The sequence below is a fragment of the Scomber japonicus genome, chromosome 7 (assembly GCF_027409825.1).
Source record: "Scomber japonicus isolate fScoJap1 chromosome 7, fScoJap1.pri, whole genome shotgun sequence".
NCBI lineage: Eukaryota > Metazoa > Chordata > Actinopteri > Scombriformes > Scombridae > Scomber > Scomber japonicus.
Window position 1 is genome coordinate 22,799,369 of NC_070584.1, and position 16,619 is coordinate 22,815,987.

Here is a 16,619-nt window from a genome sequence, read left to right on the forward strand (position 1 = left end):
AAACTTGTCTTCTGATTTAGTAAACAGCCTGCATAATGTGTTATGTATTTACTCTCTAAAGTTAATTTTGTAAGAAATGTTCTTGAGTTTATTAGAATTTGAAAACCTGATAATGAGATGATATTTACACTGATATTTGAATACTTTTGATGGTGAAATCTGGAACACTGATGCCTCTTCATGTCTTTTTGATGACTCTGACCAATGCAACGTGGCAATAACAAAGATGTTTACTTGCGTAAATATGCACAGTATGGGAAGTTTCATACCTGTTGTTTCTAAACAATGCCAGTAACTCAATCACTGCTCAGGAAGCTGCTGCAATTTCCTGTTTATAAAACACTTGTTGTGAAAAACTGTGACTTAATCATGTCGTCTCAATCACGTGCTGTGGTATCAGACCTGTGTGTGATGATGCAAGATGCTGATAAACTAATAAATCCAATTTTCTCTAACACCCATTTTACTGAAACTGAACTGTTTCTGTTTGAGTAGCTTAGTTTAGGATTTTAAAGGATATGTTCACAGTTTTTCAAACCTATCTTAAAACAACAGTGACATGTGTTTCTTTCTGTAATAACTCCTCCTGCTCTTACAAAGTGAAGGAGGACAATCCACCATCCTACTTCTATACAAAAATATAAAAGTTTATCTGAAGCTAATATGAAGCTTCAGCTATCCAAATTAATCAAATCAAGTAGATACTGTATCTTTCAATGTTACAGTCTTTTTAGTGCCAAAGTCCCTCTTTTTGTTACTGTACTTCTACTGCAGTTCAACTGGGAAACACAAAGAGGGAATTTGATACTAAAAAGACAAATGTGTCAGATATCCACTTGATATGACTAACTCAGACTGCTGAAGCCTCATATAAGCTTCAGCCACACTTTTAAATGCATTTTTGCACAGTGTAACTGGACACACTGAATTTAGCCTCCATCACTTCCATTGAAAGCACATTTGAAGGATCTTTTAACAGCCAGTATGAACCAGATGAATGATTACAGTGAAGAAAACCTCTTACAGTGTTCATATGGACCTCACTGAGGTAAAAACAAGTAAAAAAACAACTTTTGTATTTTAACTCACAGTTTTAGAGTAGAGGGGATTGTCTAACCAGGGTCTGCTGTCTGCTGCTTGTTCTGTAACTGCTCTGTCGCCTCCACAGTCTTCAGCTTTCACGTTGGAAGAGATGTTTGTAGTTTGTTCAGATGAACTGATGGGAGGTAGAAGTGTGTGACAGCTCTTAGCCTTTTGACAATCTTGACACTCAGGAGTTGGTTTAGGTTGAGTTATCGGTGGCAGAACAAATCGTGGACTCACTAGTTGTTTGGTTTCTGTGAGTCTGGCTGAAGTTAATCCTGTGTGAGAGACATTTGGATCATCATGTGTCTCTTCAGGTAGTTTATTTTTGCTGCTGGTTTCTGGTTCCTTTTCACTTACGCAGTTATTCTCCTCTTCTGTCTCTTCCTCCACAGGCTCCTTGGCTGAGGCTAAAACAGGCATCAAGTTAACACAAATCCTCATTATATTCCCTGATTTCTCACATGTCGTAGTAACTTTGCCTGTGGTGGGTTTTCTGTTAGCTGTGGTAACTTTAATCTTCTCTTTTGACTTTACCGTCCTCATCCTGGGAGCTGATGTCATTATTTCACCCACAATCATCGGACATGTGTCTGGTTCATGTTTTTCTAGTTTTTCTGACCTTGTCTTCTTTTCTTTCCACATTCCAAAAAATGTAAAGCCTCTGCGATTCTTCTCTGAATGGGTCCAAACATCTCTCAAAACAGCCTCTGAAGAAATAAAACGTTGCCCAAAGTCCACAGAGTTTTGTTTATGTTCCTCTCGGATATATCACACTGAACAACTCCTTTTCTCTGCAGCTGCAGGCAGCAGTGAGAAAAGCATAGAACAATTAGACGACTGTGGCAGGCCTAATAAACTGGCTGTTATGGTAACATGCACACAAACTCTTTATTTCCTAATGAGTAGGGGGGAAATCACTGTTGTTTCAATTCGGGGTTGAAAAGGGGTTCATTTCTGACTTTAAACTACTCAAAGCTGCTGGATTTTACAGGTGAGGGAGGCAGAAGTTACTTTTTTTGTAAGATATGACAGGAATTGTTGCTGATGAGTTGTGCCGAAGATTGTCTATTTTAAAGATGAATCACTCAGGAGCTAAAAAAACATGTTTCACACTACAGTCGTGCACATTTGTATCAAGCTGGCTTTACAGAATTACTCTCTGACAAGAGGAGAGAAATGATCATTTACTCTCTTTATGGTGATTTTTAGTAGTAGCTGTGGAGACATGGAAGGTTATCCAAAGAAAAGCTGGTTTCTGGTTGATTTTAAAGTTGCACATATCAAAATCAACAATGACTCAAATGATTATTTATAATGTGACAAACCCACTGAGAATGATCAGCTTTGTCGACCATTTTAGTGTCAAAATACATAAATGCTTGTGTTTATATACTTGTTTGGGCTGCACATATTGCATTACTTGCATTGATTGACACATGGATGCATTTTCCTCTTATTTTACCTGTTCACTTGGGTGGCAGCAGGAGTTTTAGACAAAAGGAGGTTAGTAGGACTCTGATATTTTCTGTTGACCATCATCGTCATAGTCACAACATTCTCACAATCGTATCACATCAGGTATTGTTTAATATTTTTGGTGCAACAGTTTTTTCATTTAATAAACATTATTAAAATTTCATCTGGACTTCAGCATGGATTTGTGTGGATGTGTCACAGATAAGAGCCTAATAAGTCTCTCAGCTGCCTTTTTTTTGGAGCGTAGTTGCTACAAGTTTATTGTTTTGGTTTCACAAATGCAGCTTCACCATTTTGTTCAGTCTCACTGCTCCCATTAGCCATGTTTCCAGTAATGGCAAGCGGCTTTTTTCCCTTTCTTTAAAAAAAAAACAACCTGCATTTGAATCACACTTACCAGCTAAATTTACTTTAAATACTGAAGTACAAGTACTAATTTTGCTAATGATATACTTTGTCCAACTTAATTTATATCAGATACTTTTACTTAAGTGGCGTGCACAGACTTTTTGAAGGGCATCACTGGATCTGAGTACTTCTTCCAACACTGCAAGTCACAGAATCTGACCAGCTGATGGAGTTTTTGGCTGCAAGTTGAGAGCCAAAAACTACATCAGCTACGTCAGTGAGCGTGATTTTTGATTGACATTTGGGCGGAAGTAACAAAACTTGCTTGCTGTTAATGATAAACGTCAGTTAGGTGTGGTGAATGATGAATAGTAAAATGAAGTTTATCAAATCAATTGACAATTTATCGCTCTATTTTTCAATACACATACATTTCATCACTTCCATTATTAATTCATAAGCATTTTAATCACTTCCATTTTTTAAAATTATTTTTTGTTACTTCTACCCTTGAGGCCACTTTTCTTAAACGATAAATGGCAATTTTGTGTTGTGAATGATGAATGATGAATGTAAGACAGAGAAAATGATGAAACATGGCTGTTTTCATTATATCACGACTGTTTTAATCAAATCAACCTTAAATTAATCAAATCCTTTGATAATTTATCACTCTATTTTTCATTTCATATCCATTTTTACCCCTCTATTTTTCAATTCAAATCCATTTTTATCAATGAATTTGTGTTACTTCCACCCCTCATATTTCTGTACACTGAAGTGACGAGATGTTGAGGTCTTGTTTTTAGCCACAGAGTGAGAGCTCTTCCTTGTCCTCTGGTCTTTGTCAGGGAGGCTCAGCCCGCTGCTAACAAAAGGAGCTGCAGACACCCTTTAACTTTTATTTATCTTTACTTCTCTGCTTATTTTTCACGCATCTCCTTCAAAATAGAGCCTCAACGCGGCTTCCTGACGTCTGTTTCTCTTCAATAAGATGGTCGTTTTGACAAATAACAATGAAGACCAGGATTATATGTGAGTGTCTCTTAACTTCACGGTTAGCAGCATTAGCTTTAACTCCATTTAAATTGATAGTTTAGCTTTAGGTTAGGAGTTGTAACCATGTAATCTTACTGTCGTGCTCATAAATCAATAAAAGTCGATAAATTCCGTGTTGATAATCAAGTTATGGTTATATGTTTAGGTTTTTACCGGTTAGTCCTCGTTAGCCTGTTAGCTGCTAACTAGCTGATCTGGATATGTTGGTGTGTGTTTTAGTGTGGGCTTTGTTTGTTTTTTAAGCTGTCATTCTGTAAAATAACCTCAGTGTGTTTTAAAGACAAAGATCTGAGTGTTTCCCCCCTTAAATTCAGATGTTGTAGAGATTTCCTGGTTTGCATCAGGGAATAGTGTGACAGATGAGGAAGCTCAGTGAGAGGAAAATAGTTAAAATGCTTATAAATCCTGCAGCCTGTTATTATTATTACCTAGTTTTTACACTTGAGTTTTGCAGTGTCTTATTTTGTAAACCTTTTAACTATCGGGTTGCTGTAGTGGGGTTGACCTGCAGGCTAAAAATTGCATCAGCTGAGCTTGTTTTGGAGAGAGAGAGAGAGAGAGAGAGAGAGAGAGGCCACAACACACTGACCTACATCTGAGGCTGCCATAGGACGCCCCCTTCTCACTATGATCCGGTTATTAATACTATACAGATTTAAACAGTCAGGTGCTGAAATGGATACTGAAACCTGACTGTCTTGCTTTAATCATCCCTCCTTTTTAATCTGAGCCTCCTACAATGAATTATTTTGTCTAAAAAATTGTGAAAAATGTTGATGAGCACTTCCCAAAAGCCCAAGATGCAACCTAAAATGTTTTACTATTGCTGAATGACTTTGAACTAAATTATTATTATTATTATTATTATTATTATTATTATTATTATTATCATTAGAGGGATTTTTTATTTTTTTACATAATTATTCTCATTTTCATTGAAACCAATATTAAAATGATTATAATGGGATTATAGTTGTTTTGTTTTTTTTTTGCTGGTATCTGTACCAAACAAATATGTTTTTTTAAGTCTGTAGGATATAATGTGTAGGCCAGGACATCTCTGCAGCACAACAATATGTAATTTAAAATGCAATTTGTACATATTTAAACTCATTGACAAATATTACGCTTCATGCAGGTTGGCAATTGCACTAGGCCATTTTGCAATTTCGTTAAAATATCGATGACTTGTTCAACCCAAGCTCTAGCACCCCAAAGTTTTCAGTTTGCTATCATGACAACTGCAGAAGCCAGAAAATATTCACATTTAAATTATTTGAAATGATTACTCCATTGTCATACTAGTTTTAAATGAATTGTCTTTCAAACAAATTAATTGACTAATGGTTGCAGCTCAACAGGGAAACACAAAGAGGAAACAGACTGTAACTCTGGAAGATCTCCACTTTATTTGACTAACTCAGACAGCTGAAGCCTCATATAAGCTTCAGATAAGCTTCAAAGCATTCATACACAAAACAAGGCTGGTGGAGTTTGTCCTCACCACTAACACTGAACGCACAATGTGAAGGGATCTCATAATGATTACAGTGAGAAAAACATGTTTCAGTGTTCATTTGATTCCTCTGACCGTTGTTTTAAGACCAATTTGTTTTAGCAGGGTGGTGACCTGCTTCACCTTTTTTGGCCACTTTTTTTGTTGTTGTAATTGGGTTAGTTTCTAAATTATTACAAAACTGCAGTATAATGACATGCTCTATTCTCAGTCCAGCTGAAAATCTGAATGTTTGTGTGATGTAAAGCACCAGCAGTAAATGAGGTTATTATTTATAGTGGGCAGGTACGCTGTTAGTGAGCTGTTGATGAGACGGACAGGTTTTCTCTGAAGTGCTGCAACCTTGGACTTTTGTACTGAACCTGGACTCATTAGAACGAGTGCTGGAGGACTTTGAACACTCCTTGGTTGTATGTAAAGCTACAACAGTTAATCAATAAACAGGAGATTAATCTGACATTATTTCCATAATCGAATAATAAACAAATTATAGCTTGTTTTAGCTCCTCAGATGTGATGATTTAATTCAAGATAATTGGCAGATGAATCGACAATGTAAATGATCATTGTACAGCTGCAACGATTAGATGATTAGTAAACAGCAAATTAATTGTCAACTGTTTTGATAATCGATAATCATTTAAACTTAAAGAAAATGATCCATATTCTCTGATTCCAGCCTCTGAGATGTGAATATTTTCTGGTTTCTTTTGTCCTCTGTGATACTAAACTGAATATCTTTGGGTTGTGGACTGTTGGTCGGGACAAAAATAATCAAGAGGTTAATTGATGATGGATATTATTGTTAGTTGCAGACCTGCATGCTTGAGAAGAGCACACAGCATTAAAAAAGGATAACACCCCTGAAATCAATCAACCTGTATACTGAATAAAAGCTCTTTGTAATCTGTGTGTCCTCTTACATTAGACACAGATTATTTTATTTCCTGAGCATCATTGGAAATAAAAAAATAATCACTGACTGAAGTAGAAGTATATAAATCAGATCAATAAGAGTTGGGTTACCAAAAAGTTACAACACAAAGCAAATTTCAATCCAGTGTCATGAAGGCACTACGGATTAAAATGACATCTTGTGTGTTTTTGCAGCCTGATAGAGGAGCGTAAATGCAGCTCCCTGCCCAGCTCTCCCGCCAAGCGAGTGTCTCCCACCAAAAAGAAGCAGTTCTTTATCAACCAAGCCATCCGCAACTCTGACCTCACTCCCCGGGCCAAAGGCAAGAAGAGCCTCCGCCGACAGGAGAACAGTAAGATCTTGTTTCACATCATCTGATTAGACGATACTGGCGTCCGCTGCAGGCTGAATGATGCAGGAAAAGCTGTTAAGTGTGCAGTTAGCTGACGTTTAAAGGAAAAAATATTTACATTGAATCACTACATTACAATAAATGTCAGTGCTTCAAAATTTTAGTATTTCATGTTGATCTCAAGAATAAAAACTTAAAATTTATGAATCTGTTGTTGCAGTTTTGTGTGTCATATATACATATATCACCACTTTCCTTCTGACTCTTCTCTGCTTTTCTGAAAATCAGCGCGCTATCTTGCTAATCTTCTTGAGAAGGATGAGTGCTCCAAAGATGATCTGGAGGTCTGTAGTAATCCGGCCATCCCGTCCATCTTCACTGAAGCCTGCACCAACGGAAACTATGTTGAGGTGAGTCAGCTGCGGTCACATCGTGGTCAGCTTTGCCTTTTTCCTTTTAAGCACTATTGACCGTCTTAAGTTTAAAGAGTCTCTGTCATTACTCATCTAGACATGATGTCCAGTTTTTAATGAATCCTCCTCTTGTTTTTGTAGCCTTGGAACGACTTCATGAATTGCTCTGGTGAGGAGCAGGAGAGGCTGTTGTCTCTTCTCGAGCAAGAGGAAGCCAAGAAGAAAAACACCAACCGGCTCCTTAAAGACCAGAGGAATGGTGAGTGTCCAGATTTTTAAAAATGTCATCATTTGTCTTTGTTTTTTAACGACGATGCTTAAAAGCCGTTCTGCTCTCCACAGTAAATCCTGCCTTCACTGCTCAGGACTGCTTCCACAGGATCGATCGAAGACTGCGAGCAACTCTGAAACGGAAACAAATCCCCATAGTGAGTGTCACCTCTCATATTTCATTGATACTGATTTTTTGGTGCCAAAATCTCTCTTTTTGTTTCAGTCATGCCTCTGCAGCCAAACAGGAAAACAATATCCGTCAAAACACAAAGAGGGGTTTTTTTACTTGAGATATCTACTTTATTTGACATACTCAGAATGCCTGAAGTCATATATTAGCTGCAGATAAACTTTTAAATATATTGCTCTATAAAAACAATAATAATAATGATATAAATTTGTTGCTCTAAATGAGGACTGTGGATTTGGGCCCAGATCACTTACATCATAGGCGCATTATGAAGAGATCTTCTATTGGCCAGTATTAACAAAACAAGCAAAACCTGTTTCAGTGTTCATATGAGCATGTGACTGTTGTTTTAAGACCTAAAAAAGTGTATTCTGTCCATTTTAATGCAGTTTTACAAATGACAAATACATTTAAAACAGTTCAGGAGGATTCAGATTATTTCTACAAACTACCCACATTATACAAGTTGTAAATAAATCATCTCCTAATATAAGTTTGGTGTATGACCGGAAAGAAGAAGAAAATCTACTAATGCACTTTATCTAAACAGCACATGGGCGATGTGCTGCAGCACTAATCATGCATTAGGAGACTTTGTGGTTACAGGATAGTGTTTCTCTTCCTTCGACCCACTGATGTGTTTGATTCTCCTCACAGGGAACTCTGGAAGTGCTTGAGGAGCACCTTGTGAGCTTCTTCAATGCTCAACCTCACTCAGTTTACACAACCAACCTCGCCAGCAGGTAAAAATCCTCAGGTTTCCAGTGCATAGAAACCATTAATTACACATCTGTTTTTTTAATGTTAACTTCTAGCTTACATCCAACCTCTAAGGCTACGTTCACACTGCAGGCCTTAATGCTCAATTCCAATGTATTGCTCAAATCCGATTTTTTGTTTGGCTGTTCATATTACACTTTTAAATGTGGCCTCCTGAAGTGACCCGCATGCTTATTTGATCATTAATGACGTCACGCACAGAACAGTGTTTACGGAAGAGAACATGGCAACAGCAATAGCTGGTGAAGTTACTGGTAGTCTCATTTATGGTCTAATGTCAAAAACAATGTGTGGCGGCAGCCGGCAAATTTGTGAGCAGGTGATGTTAAAAAGGAGGAAGAGGAGAAAGAAAATGAATACTTTAATGATGTCTTTATGCAGAGCATTAGCTGTGTGTTGCTCCAGAATAACGTCAAAGTCACATTAAACTGTTCAGATCGTGGTCGCATTCAAAAGAATCCGATATGGATCCGATTCAGTACCACATTTGAAAGTGGCCTGAATCGGATTTGGAAATGTCAGATTTTATGCGACTTGCGCTGTTCACATTGTCAGAAACAAATCAGATATGGGTCACATTTGAGCAAACAAATCGGATTCAGGTCACTTTTAACTGCGGTGTGAATGTAGCCTTATTCTCATAAATTGTTACAAAACTAAACCCCCCACTGTTTCCCAGATTAACTGTATTTGACATAATTTGGTACAAAGCTGTGGGAGGTGGTTGGTTAAAACCTCTGCACGCACACAGTCATACTTCTCAACACATTATAAATATACAGGTTGAATACCCAAGCTCAGGCTGATGGAAACTAGTCGTGTTTCCCCACCTGGAAAATCCATTTTATATTACATTACATGTGAGGAAATGGCATCATCGCAGCAGCTGGAACTACAAGACAGCAAACAAAAACCAAGATGTGAGAAAATGGCAAACTAGTGCCACTTTGGGGAAACTGGGTCACTCCAGCAGGAACACAGTATTCAGTTTGAATCAAGTTGATTGTTTCTGTAAATAGACGCTGTGTGTGGAATCATGACTTTGTTGTTTGTTGTTTGTGAATCAGCTTTGAGAGACTGCTGCTTCACGCCGTCTGCCAGTATATGGATCTCATCTCTGCAAGTGAGTGGAAACACATGCTGGACACTTTGGGCCATTGTATCAAACTAATGGAAGTATTTTGTCCTTTAATATGATTTTAAAAAACCAGAACATTTCATTTACTATCTGTGTAAAGAAAGTTCTGCTCTGTGCTTGTTTAGTGACATTTTTGTAAATGAATTCTCCATTTACAGATATTAATGTCTCCCTGCTGGTCTTGGAGGATTATTCTGAACCATTTCACAGCTTTTCTACACTGACAATTCATACATTTTGGTAGAGGAGAAAAAGTAAAGACAGAAACCATCAGTTAATCTGTATTATCCATCAAAACCCTACAGACATGCCAATAGCAAATAAACAACTTTTAATAAGGCTTTTAATAAAGATGCTTTTTTATAAATTATGAATACTTTCCTGTTTACATAATCATGCTTACACAGGTGAGCAGCACTTACAAAACTGGTTTAATGTGTCGCTGTCACACGAGCGTGATCAAAGTCTGCTTGCTGTTTGTTTGAACACTCAGGCACCGACTACCAGGGGTCACGCCAGACTGAAGTGGTGAACAAACAAGAGGTGTTCCTGCCTCCAGGCCTCCTGCTGTCTGCCTACCTGGAGCAGATGAGCTGAGACAAGGACCGTACTCTGTTACCCCTCTCCCGCCATGAGGATCTTTTGCAGGCAGGAGCTCCACGAGATGTAGTTAAAGTACGCAGTCTTTGCGTAATGTCTGTGTAATGTCTGCCAAGCTCGATGTCTCACACACTTAAAAATACCTGCTTAGTTTTGATCTGGTTTCTCTGGTTGGTTTCTGGTTTCTGTAGCTAATTTTCCATTCATTTTATCTATGAACTAAATCAGTTAGTCCACCTTCTTGAGGACATACATATTAAATTCTACACAAACACTAGTATGCTTGCATGCATTAGCATTCAGCTCAAAGCACAAGTTAACATGTAAATCTTAATCTGATTAAATTTCAGCCACGTCTAACAGAGCTGAGTTGGCCAGCTTCAGTCTGAGATGACCTGATACGGCCGCTATACACGACATGTTCCCTTTTGATTTAGGTAACATCTCTCAAGCCAATTATTATTGCCCCATATTAAATCATATTATTAGACTTATCAAGTATGTTTTATAATATGGTGCATAATAGGCATTACAGGGTCATGAGACCGCTATAAACTTTTACTCTTGATTTTTTTTTTAAATTAACAGCTGTTCACATACAGCATTGACATTTACATGAATTCCATTTTCTTAAATTACTCATGGATATAGTAATATATATAATTGTGAGGAATGATTCTTTACATTGTGAAAATGTGGTAAATTCATGATCTGATCACTTAAGTTGGTGTTCATGATACAATTCAGGCAAATATCAAATAGATGGGAGTAGTTGTCATTACCAGGATGATAGCATTAGGTCAAAATGGATTTATAAGCCAGAAATCCTTTTAAGCAATGCTTTTTTTCTTGCAGTCTTTTACAGTGCAAATAGTAGAATTCAACAACATAAGTTTAGACAACATCAAATCTCACAGTAACAGTCAGTAAATCTCACATTATTGCCATACTGTTGTCTTTAATGTCAATGGAAGTTTTCTTACAAACTGATGTCATCATATCCATAATATGTTTCTTATGAGTTTCGATAACATCTTCCAGCGCTGGTTGGTGGGAAGTCGTAGTTATGGGTAGGGAGCTCATATTAAACGTCAGTAATAATATATTTTTTAAAATGTCAAAACATTAACGATTGACAGTACTGATGTAAAATGAATGGAAGATTTACTTGGAACCTGTTTTCGCTGTGTAAAGACATGTGAGTCTTTAGTGCTAATTTATGATTGACAGTGTGTACAGGTGCTAAGACAGAGGAACTGCAACACTGCCTAAACAATTAGCCAGTAGGATTTGTGTCAATAGTGAGATAAGATGCATGAATATTAGTAATCTCACTATATGTGCAGACACATTACTCTTCATAGGTACAGAAGTAAATGTCTTTTTTTGTCGGTGGTGTGAAAGAACAGCTTCTAATATGCTTGGTAAGTTAAAAAAAAACAAAAAAAAAACCATCTTGGATAATTATCTGTAATATGTATGAGAAGAAATCTAGCCTTTTAGGTACAATTTCTTCAGGATCTACTTTTGGGGGAAAACATATTTTCTTTGTATTTATCTCTGCTAGTTTGGTCTCTGATGCATTAACGCCTTGTCTACACCAGATGTGTCTCAGCTGCGTTTTTTAAGTCATCTGACAGAACATGACTGAGAAATAAGAGAGTAACAACTGTATAACATTTCCACCTGAAATGTTGTTTTAGGCTTCAGTTGCAAGTCTGTTTATTTCCATTTACACGGTCCACTAACATACTTGTGGGTACTTGTTTCTGGGCTTTGTCAAAACGCTTCTGAGTGTGCAGTATTGTGGCTGAACATATCCCACATAGACGCAGCTGGTGCTTTGCTAAAGCTTTTAACAATTTTATACTTATTTCCTTGCAGGTTTTTGAGTAATTTGCACTAAATTTGACAGAATGGTGCAATATGGTACAAGACAACAAGGGAAAGAAGTGTTGAATTGGTTTAATGGGTTAATGACTCTCATTATACTTGGATTCATGCAAAAATGTTAATTTATAAGAATTCATGTCAAACAATATGTCAGTGTATTAGGCTTTTCAATAATTTCCTAAAAGTATCTGCTGGTTATGTAGTCTTGTCACACAAAACTACTCACTGAAAACTAAATATGTCGTCAGTTAAAGAATTGTAAATAATCTGATTTTATAAGAATTTCTGTAAATTTATCAACTATGTATAAATCCAAATATAATGAGGGACAATCACCAACTTCACCCTTTTTGGTTTTTACTTAGAATTTGTATCAAATTGCACCATGCTCTCTGTCAAATGTAATGAAAGTGAACCCTAAAATACTTCTAAATTACAAAAATTTCTAGGAAGTTAGTATAAAATTAACAGGCCTGTAAAATAAATCATTACTTCTGCTTTCACTGCACACTGATGTACACAAGGTGCAAACATTACTCCAGTCATGTCAATATTTAAAAAAAAAAGATAAGGAACTATTGTTAAAGTTGCCATTCACTTGAAGATTTAATGTACGGTGCTCGTTTTACACTCTCTCTACGTAGACAGGTGATACAGTTTTGAATGTATACTGTATGTACAGTAGATGTTACATTGATGGAAAAATAACCAGATGTAAGGTGTTTTGATGGTGAAAACTGCAGAGCTTCAACTCTGTGTTTCATCTCAATATTATTTACTACCCCAGAGAAGCACTTCTGCCTTATAAATACAAGTTTCTATGTTTTTTTTCTGTACATATATTTCTACATTTCTACTTACTGGATTTTGGAAACATATATCCAGGTTATTTAAAAACAAAGATATATCCCTGATTCTTTTATACTGTTTGCAGTGTATCAAAACTTGAGCTGTCGGTGCATTTTGTCAACAACCAAAGTTTGTGTGTTTGTTACGTGGAAATCCACTTCTCAGGCTGTCAACTTTCTCACTCTGAATGTCATGTTGTGATTTCACATGGTGTCAGTTTTATGTGTACTGTGTACTCTCTTCAAGATGAAATTGTTTTGAGCATGTTCACCCCAGCACCTTGGGGCTCTGCCAACTTAAAAAAAACATGAAGTAGTAGTTGTGCTGTAAATAGTAAAATCAAGTATCTGACTTGTGCCAACGTTTGCATTGAAAAATCCTGTAATAGTCTGAAAGCTTTATAGACTCGACTCAAACATCCATCCATCCATCCATCCATCCATCCATCACCTATCTGCAATGGGGTCACATTGGCATTAGGCTAATTAAGGAAACCCAGCTTTCATCCTGGCAACACCCTTTAGTTCCTCTTGGGGGAATCCCTAGCGTTTTCTGGCTCTACCCGCGGGTCTCCTACCAGTTGGATGTGCCTGGTACATCTCCAGAGGGAGGTGTCCAGGAGGCCAGCTAACCAGGTGCCCAAACCACCTCAGCTGGCTCCTTTCAAGGAGCAGGAGCTCTACTTTGAGGTCCCCCTAGATCTCCAAGCTCTTAGCCCCATCTCTGAATGCAAACACACCTCTCACTGCAGTTGTATAAGGATCGAATGGCTCTGAGCAACAGCCCCAGGACCCCATACTCCCACAACATCCCCTACAAGGTGCCCTGAGAGACATGATTGTAAGCCTTCTCCAAGTCTACATAACAAATGTAGACTAGATGTACAAACTTCCATGACCCCTCAAGTATCCTTGCAAGGGTGAAGAAATGGTCCACTGTCCCACAGCCAGGACAGAATCCAAATGGTTCCTCCTGAATTTGAGATTCGACAATTGACCAGAGCCGCCTCTTCAGGACTCTGGCATAAGCTTTCTCTGGGACGCTGAGTGGTGTGATCCCTTGATAGTTTGAGCAAACCCTCCAGGCCCGTTTTTAAGAAATGGGAACCACCACAGTCTGTCAGTCCTTAGGCTCTGTCCCTCACCTCCATGCGACACTTAAGAGGCCTGCAGTGTCCAGAGTCTTCAGCATTTTAGGAAGAATATCATCCACACCTGGCACCTTGCCTCTGAGGAGCTATTTGAATACTTAGAGATCTCTGTCGGGGACATGAGTGAGGTTTCCCCTGAGTCGTCAAACTCTGCCTCCTTCATGGAGGGCATGTAGGTCGGGTTTAGCAGACCATCAAAGTGTTCCTTCCACCGCCCAACGATGTCCTCAGTCAAGGCTAACCAAAAGTTCTTTTCCATAGTCTCCCCAAATTTCTCTCACACCCATTTTTTGCTTCAGTTAACACCAAAGCTGCTGCCCTTATGGCCCTTCAGTGCTCATCTTCTGCTTCAGGAGACCCCTCGGTCAGCCAAACCCTAAGACATGTTTGTGTATATAAGGATGTGTGTGCTACTGTACTTATTTATAATTATTATCACTGCAACTATTAAAGGATTTAAGACTTTTTTTTCTTCATTTAATTGTGTAATTAAGAAAGATGAAAGCCATGTCTGAAAAGACGGTTTTAATAAATACAAGTTTAATTCCACTGATCATCTCTTTTCTTAAAAACCATTTATGATCCAGTAACAAGTTCAGTCTTTCATCATCTTTATTTCATATATTTAATTTCCAAATCTCATCAGTCTTTCTTCCATATCTGACATTCTTTAGGTTCTGTTCTTATCACATTACTACATACTTGTTCATGTGAAAAATTACTAGACAATTTGTTTACCACTCTACTACTTCTTCTTCTTGCTTGAAATTAGGCTAAACTGTAATGTTCATTTTTTATAATTATGTTTTAACTTTACAAACCAAACCTCAAGGTAAAAGGTTGTGTTCTAAAGGAGAATACACTAACTAGTGTCAACCATGATGCTTTGACAACAAAATTGTCAAAAGTGGTATAGGGACTTTAGGATGTTGTCCAAATAATGACATTTTATTATTTATTTTAAGAGATATTAGTGTGTGTGTTTTTTTTAAATTAACTTAATAACGTTCTTTTTTATATATTTTTTTTCTGATGTCTCTATAAAGTTAGGTTTTAGATTTAGAGTAGTTCTGTCAACATTAGAGGAAAGCTCTGTGGGTTTTGCTGTGGTTATATCCACTAGATGGCAGTATAGTACAAAGAAATTCTGGCCATCAGCCACTACATGCTTCATTTTCAATGATCAATGATATGATCATTTTTTGTTGCACGCATAATTTGCTGCAACAGATCAGTTTGATTCTTACAGAATCAATTATAAAAATGTATTCTACAATGTAAACATTTAATCAAAAAGGACTTATGTTAATGAAACTATTTGGATGGATGACCCTTAGTATTTGTCAGCTATTAGAGATGACGTTTTCAAAGCACGACAAGTAACAGCTCCACAGTGTCCAAAACCCTGTAAAATTAAAGGACTGTTGACAGTTTCACAATTGTTTCAATCCATCTTGAAAAAATCAGATACCCAAATGAACACTGAAACTGGTTTTTCTTGCTACCATTATTTCTCCTGTTCACAGGCCGTTAGAAGATCCCTTCATTATGCACTTATAAGGTACATGATGGGGGCCAAAATCTGCCAAAGCTGCCAAAAATGTATTTATTAAAACTTTATCTGAAGCCAGTACAAAGCATCAGCCATCTAAATTGGTCAAATCGAGTAGATATCTTTCAGCTTCTAAAAGCTTACTAAACTTCCACTAGCAGCAGAAAAACACAAAGAGGGAATTTGAAGCTAAAAAGACTTGATATGACCAATTCAGACTGCTGAAGCCTCATATAAGTGAACAGGAGGAATGATTACAACAAGAAAAACCTTTTTCAGTGTTCATATTGACACATTACCACTGTTTTAAGACAAACTTGAAAAAGTGCGAACCTGTTCTATAAAATAAGGCCGAGAGGGACAGTCTCAAAATCCATGACATCATATGGCAAACAGGAACTGAAACAACATATAGGAGAAGCAATCACGAGCTGAAACTATACAGTATGATTACGACATCAGTTAAGTAGAACTATGTTATTTACACAAATATTAAAGTTTGTATACATCATGTATATTCAAACTGAAATATTATAATTATATAGGAATTTGGCTTCATAACATAAACTAGAAAACAATCACACAAGACATAAGAGCACATACTTATTAAATTAATTTGATGCATTAAAAATATGAATAACAGTTAAGAGTAAAGGCTGAACACATTTTTTAATGTAGTAGTACAAACAGGTTCAAATCCAAATAAACGACCAAAACTAAAGTTATATTTGCATGACAAACACTTCATTATTTACAGGAAACCAGAGATACTCAAAGCTGTACCATTACTGAAGTTGTTGGAAGTCAAAGTAATTTAACAGCAGCAGGAAAAGATGTGGTTAATGTCAGTTTTAAGAAGGTTTTCTACTTGTTGTATTGCTCTGTACTGTTCTCTGCACTCTGGGAAATTAACACCAAGTTGCACAAATGTTGCTGAACTGAAGTATTTTGGTTCTAGTTAAGTAGTCTGTCTTCACCAGCAGGCTCTAGCTGATGATTTATGTTTTACTTTCATCGACCGTTTTCAT

General features: G+C 37.1%; 1 protein-coding gene and 1 long non-coding RNA gene across 2 annotated transcripts; both read left to right on the top strand.

The window, feature by feature from the left end:
- Window positions 1-3,766: 3,766 nt before the first annotated feature.
- Window positions 3,767-10,639, top strand: r3hdm4 (R3H domain containing 4). The gene is made up of 8 exons (XM_053323142.1): window positions 3,767-3,945; window positions 6,596-6,753; window positions 7,042-7,163; window positions 7,308-7,425; window positions 7,509-7,594; window positions 8,287-8,372; window positions 9,477-9,532; window positions 10,041-10,639. The coding sequence occupies exons 1-8, from the start codon at window positions 3,905-3,907 to the stop codon at window positions 10,142-10,144; spliced, it is 771 nt and encodes a 256-aa protein (XP_053179117.1). The 5' UTR covers window positions 3,767-3,904; the 3' UTR covers window positions 10,145-10,639.
- A 2,789-nt stretch (window positions 10,640-13,428) lies between these two features.
- On the top strand, window positions 13,429-14,505 carry LOC128361607 (uncharacterized). The gene is made up of 2 exons (XR_008321591.1): window positions 13,429-13,475; window positions 13,525-14,505. It is a non-coding gene; the product is annotated as an uncharacterized LOC128361607 (long non-coding RNA).
- The last annotated feature ends 2,114 nt before the right edge of the window (window positions 14,506-16,619 follow it).

What these genes read in the sequence shown, in the direction of transcription:
- r3hdm4 (XM_053323142.1), top strand. Translation starts at nt 3,905, where the DNA reads ATGGTCGTTTTGACAAATAACAATGAAGACCAGGATTATAT. An exon ending in CCTTAAAGACCAGAGGAATG is followed by an intron (nt 7,426 to 7,508) that starts GTGAGTGTCCAG and finishes TGCTCTCCACAG; the next exon opens with TAAATCCTGCCTTCACTGCT. An exon ending in ACAACCAACCTCGCCAGCAG is followed by an intron (nt 8,373 to 9,476) that starts GTAAAAATCCTC and finishes TTTGTGAATCAG; the next exon opens with CTTTGAGAGACTGCTGCTTC.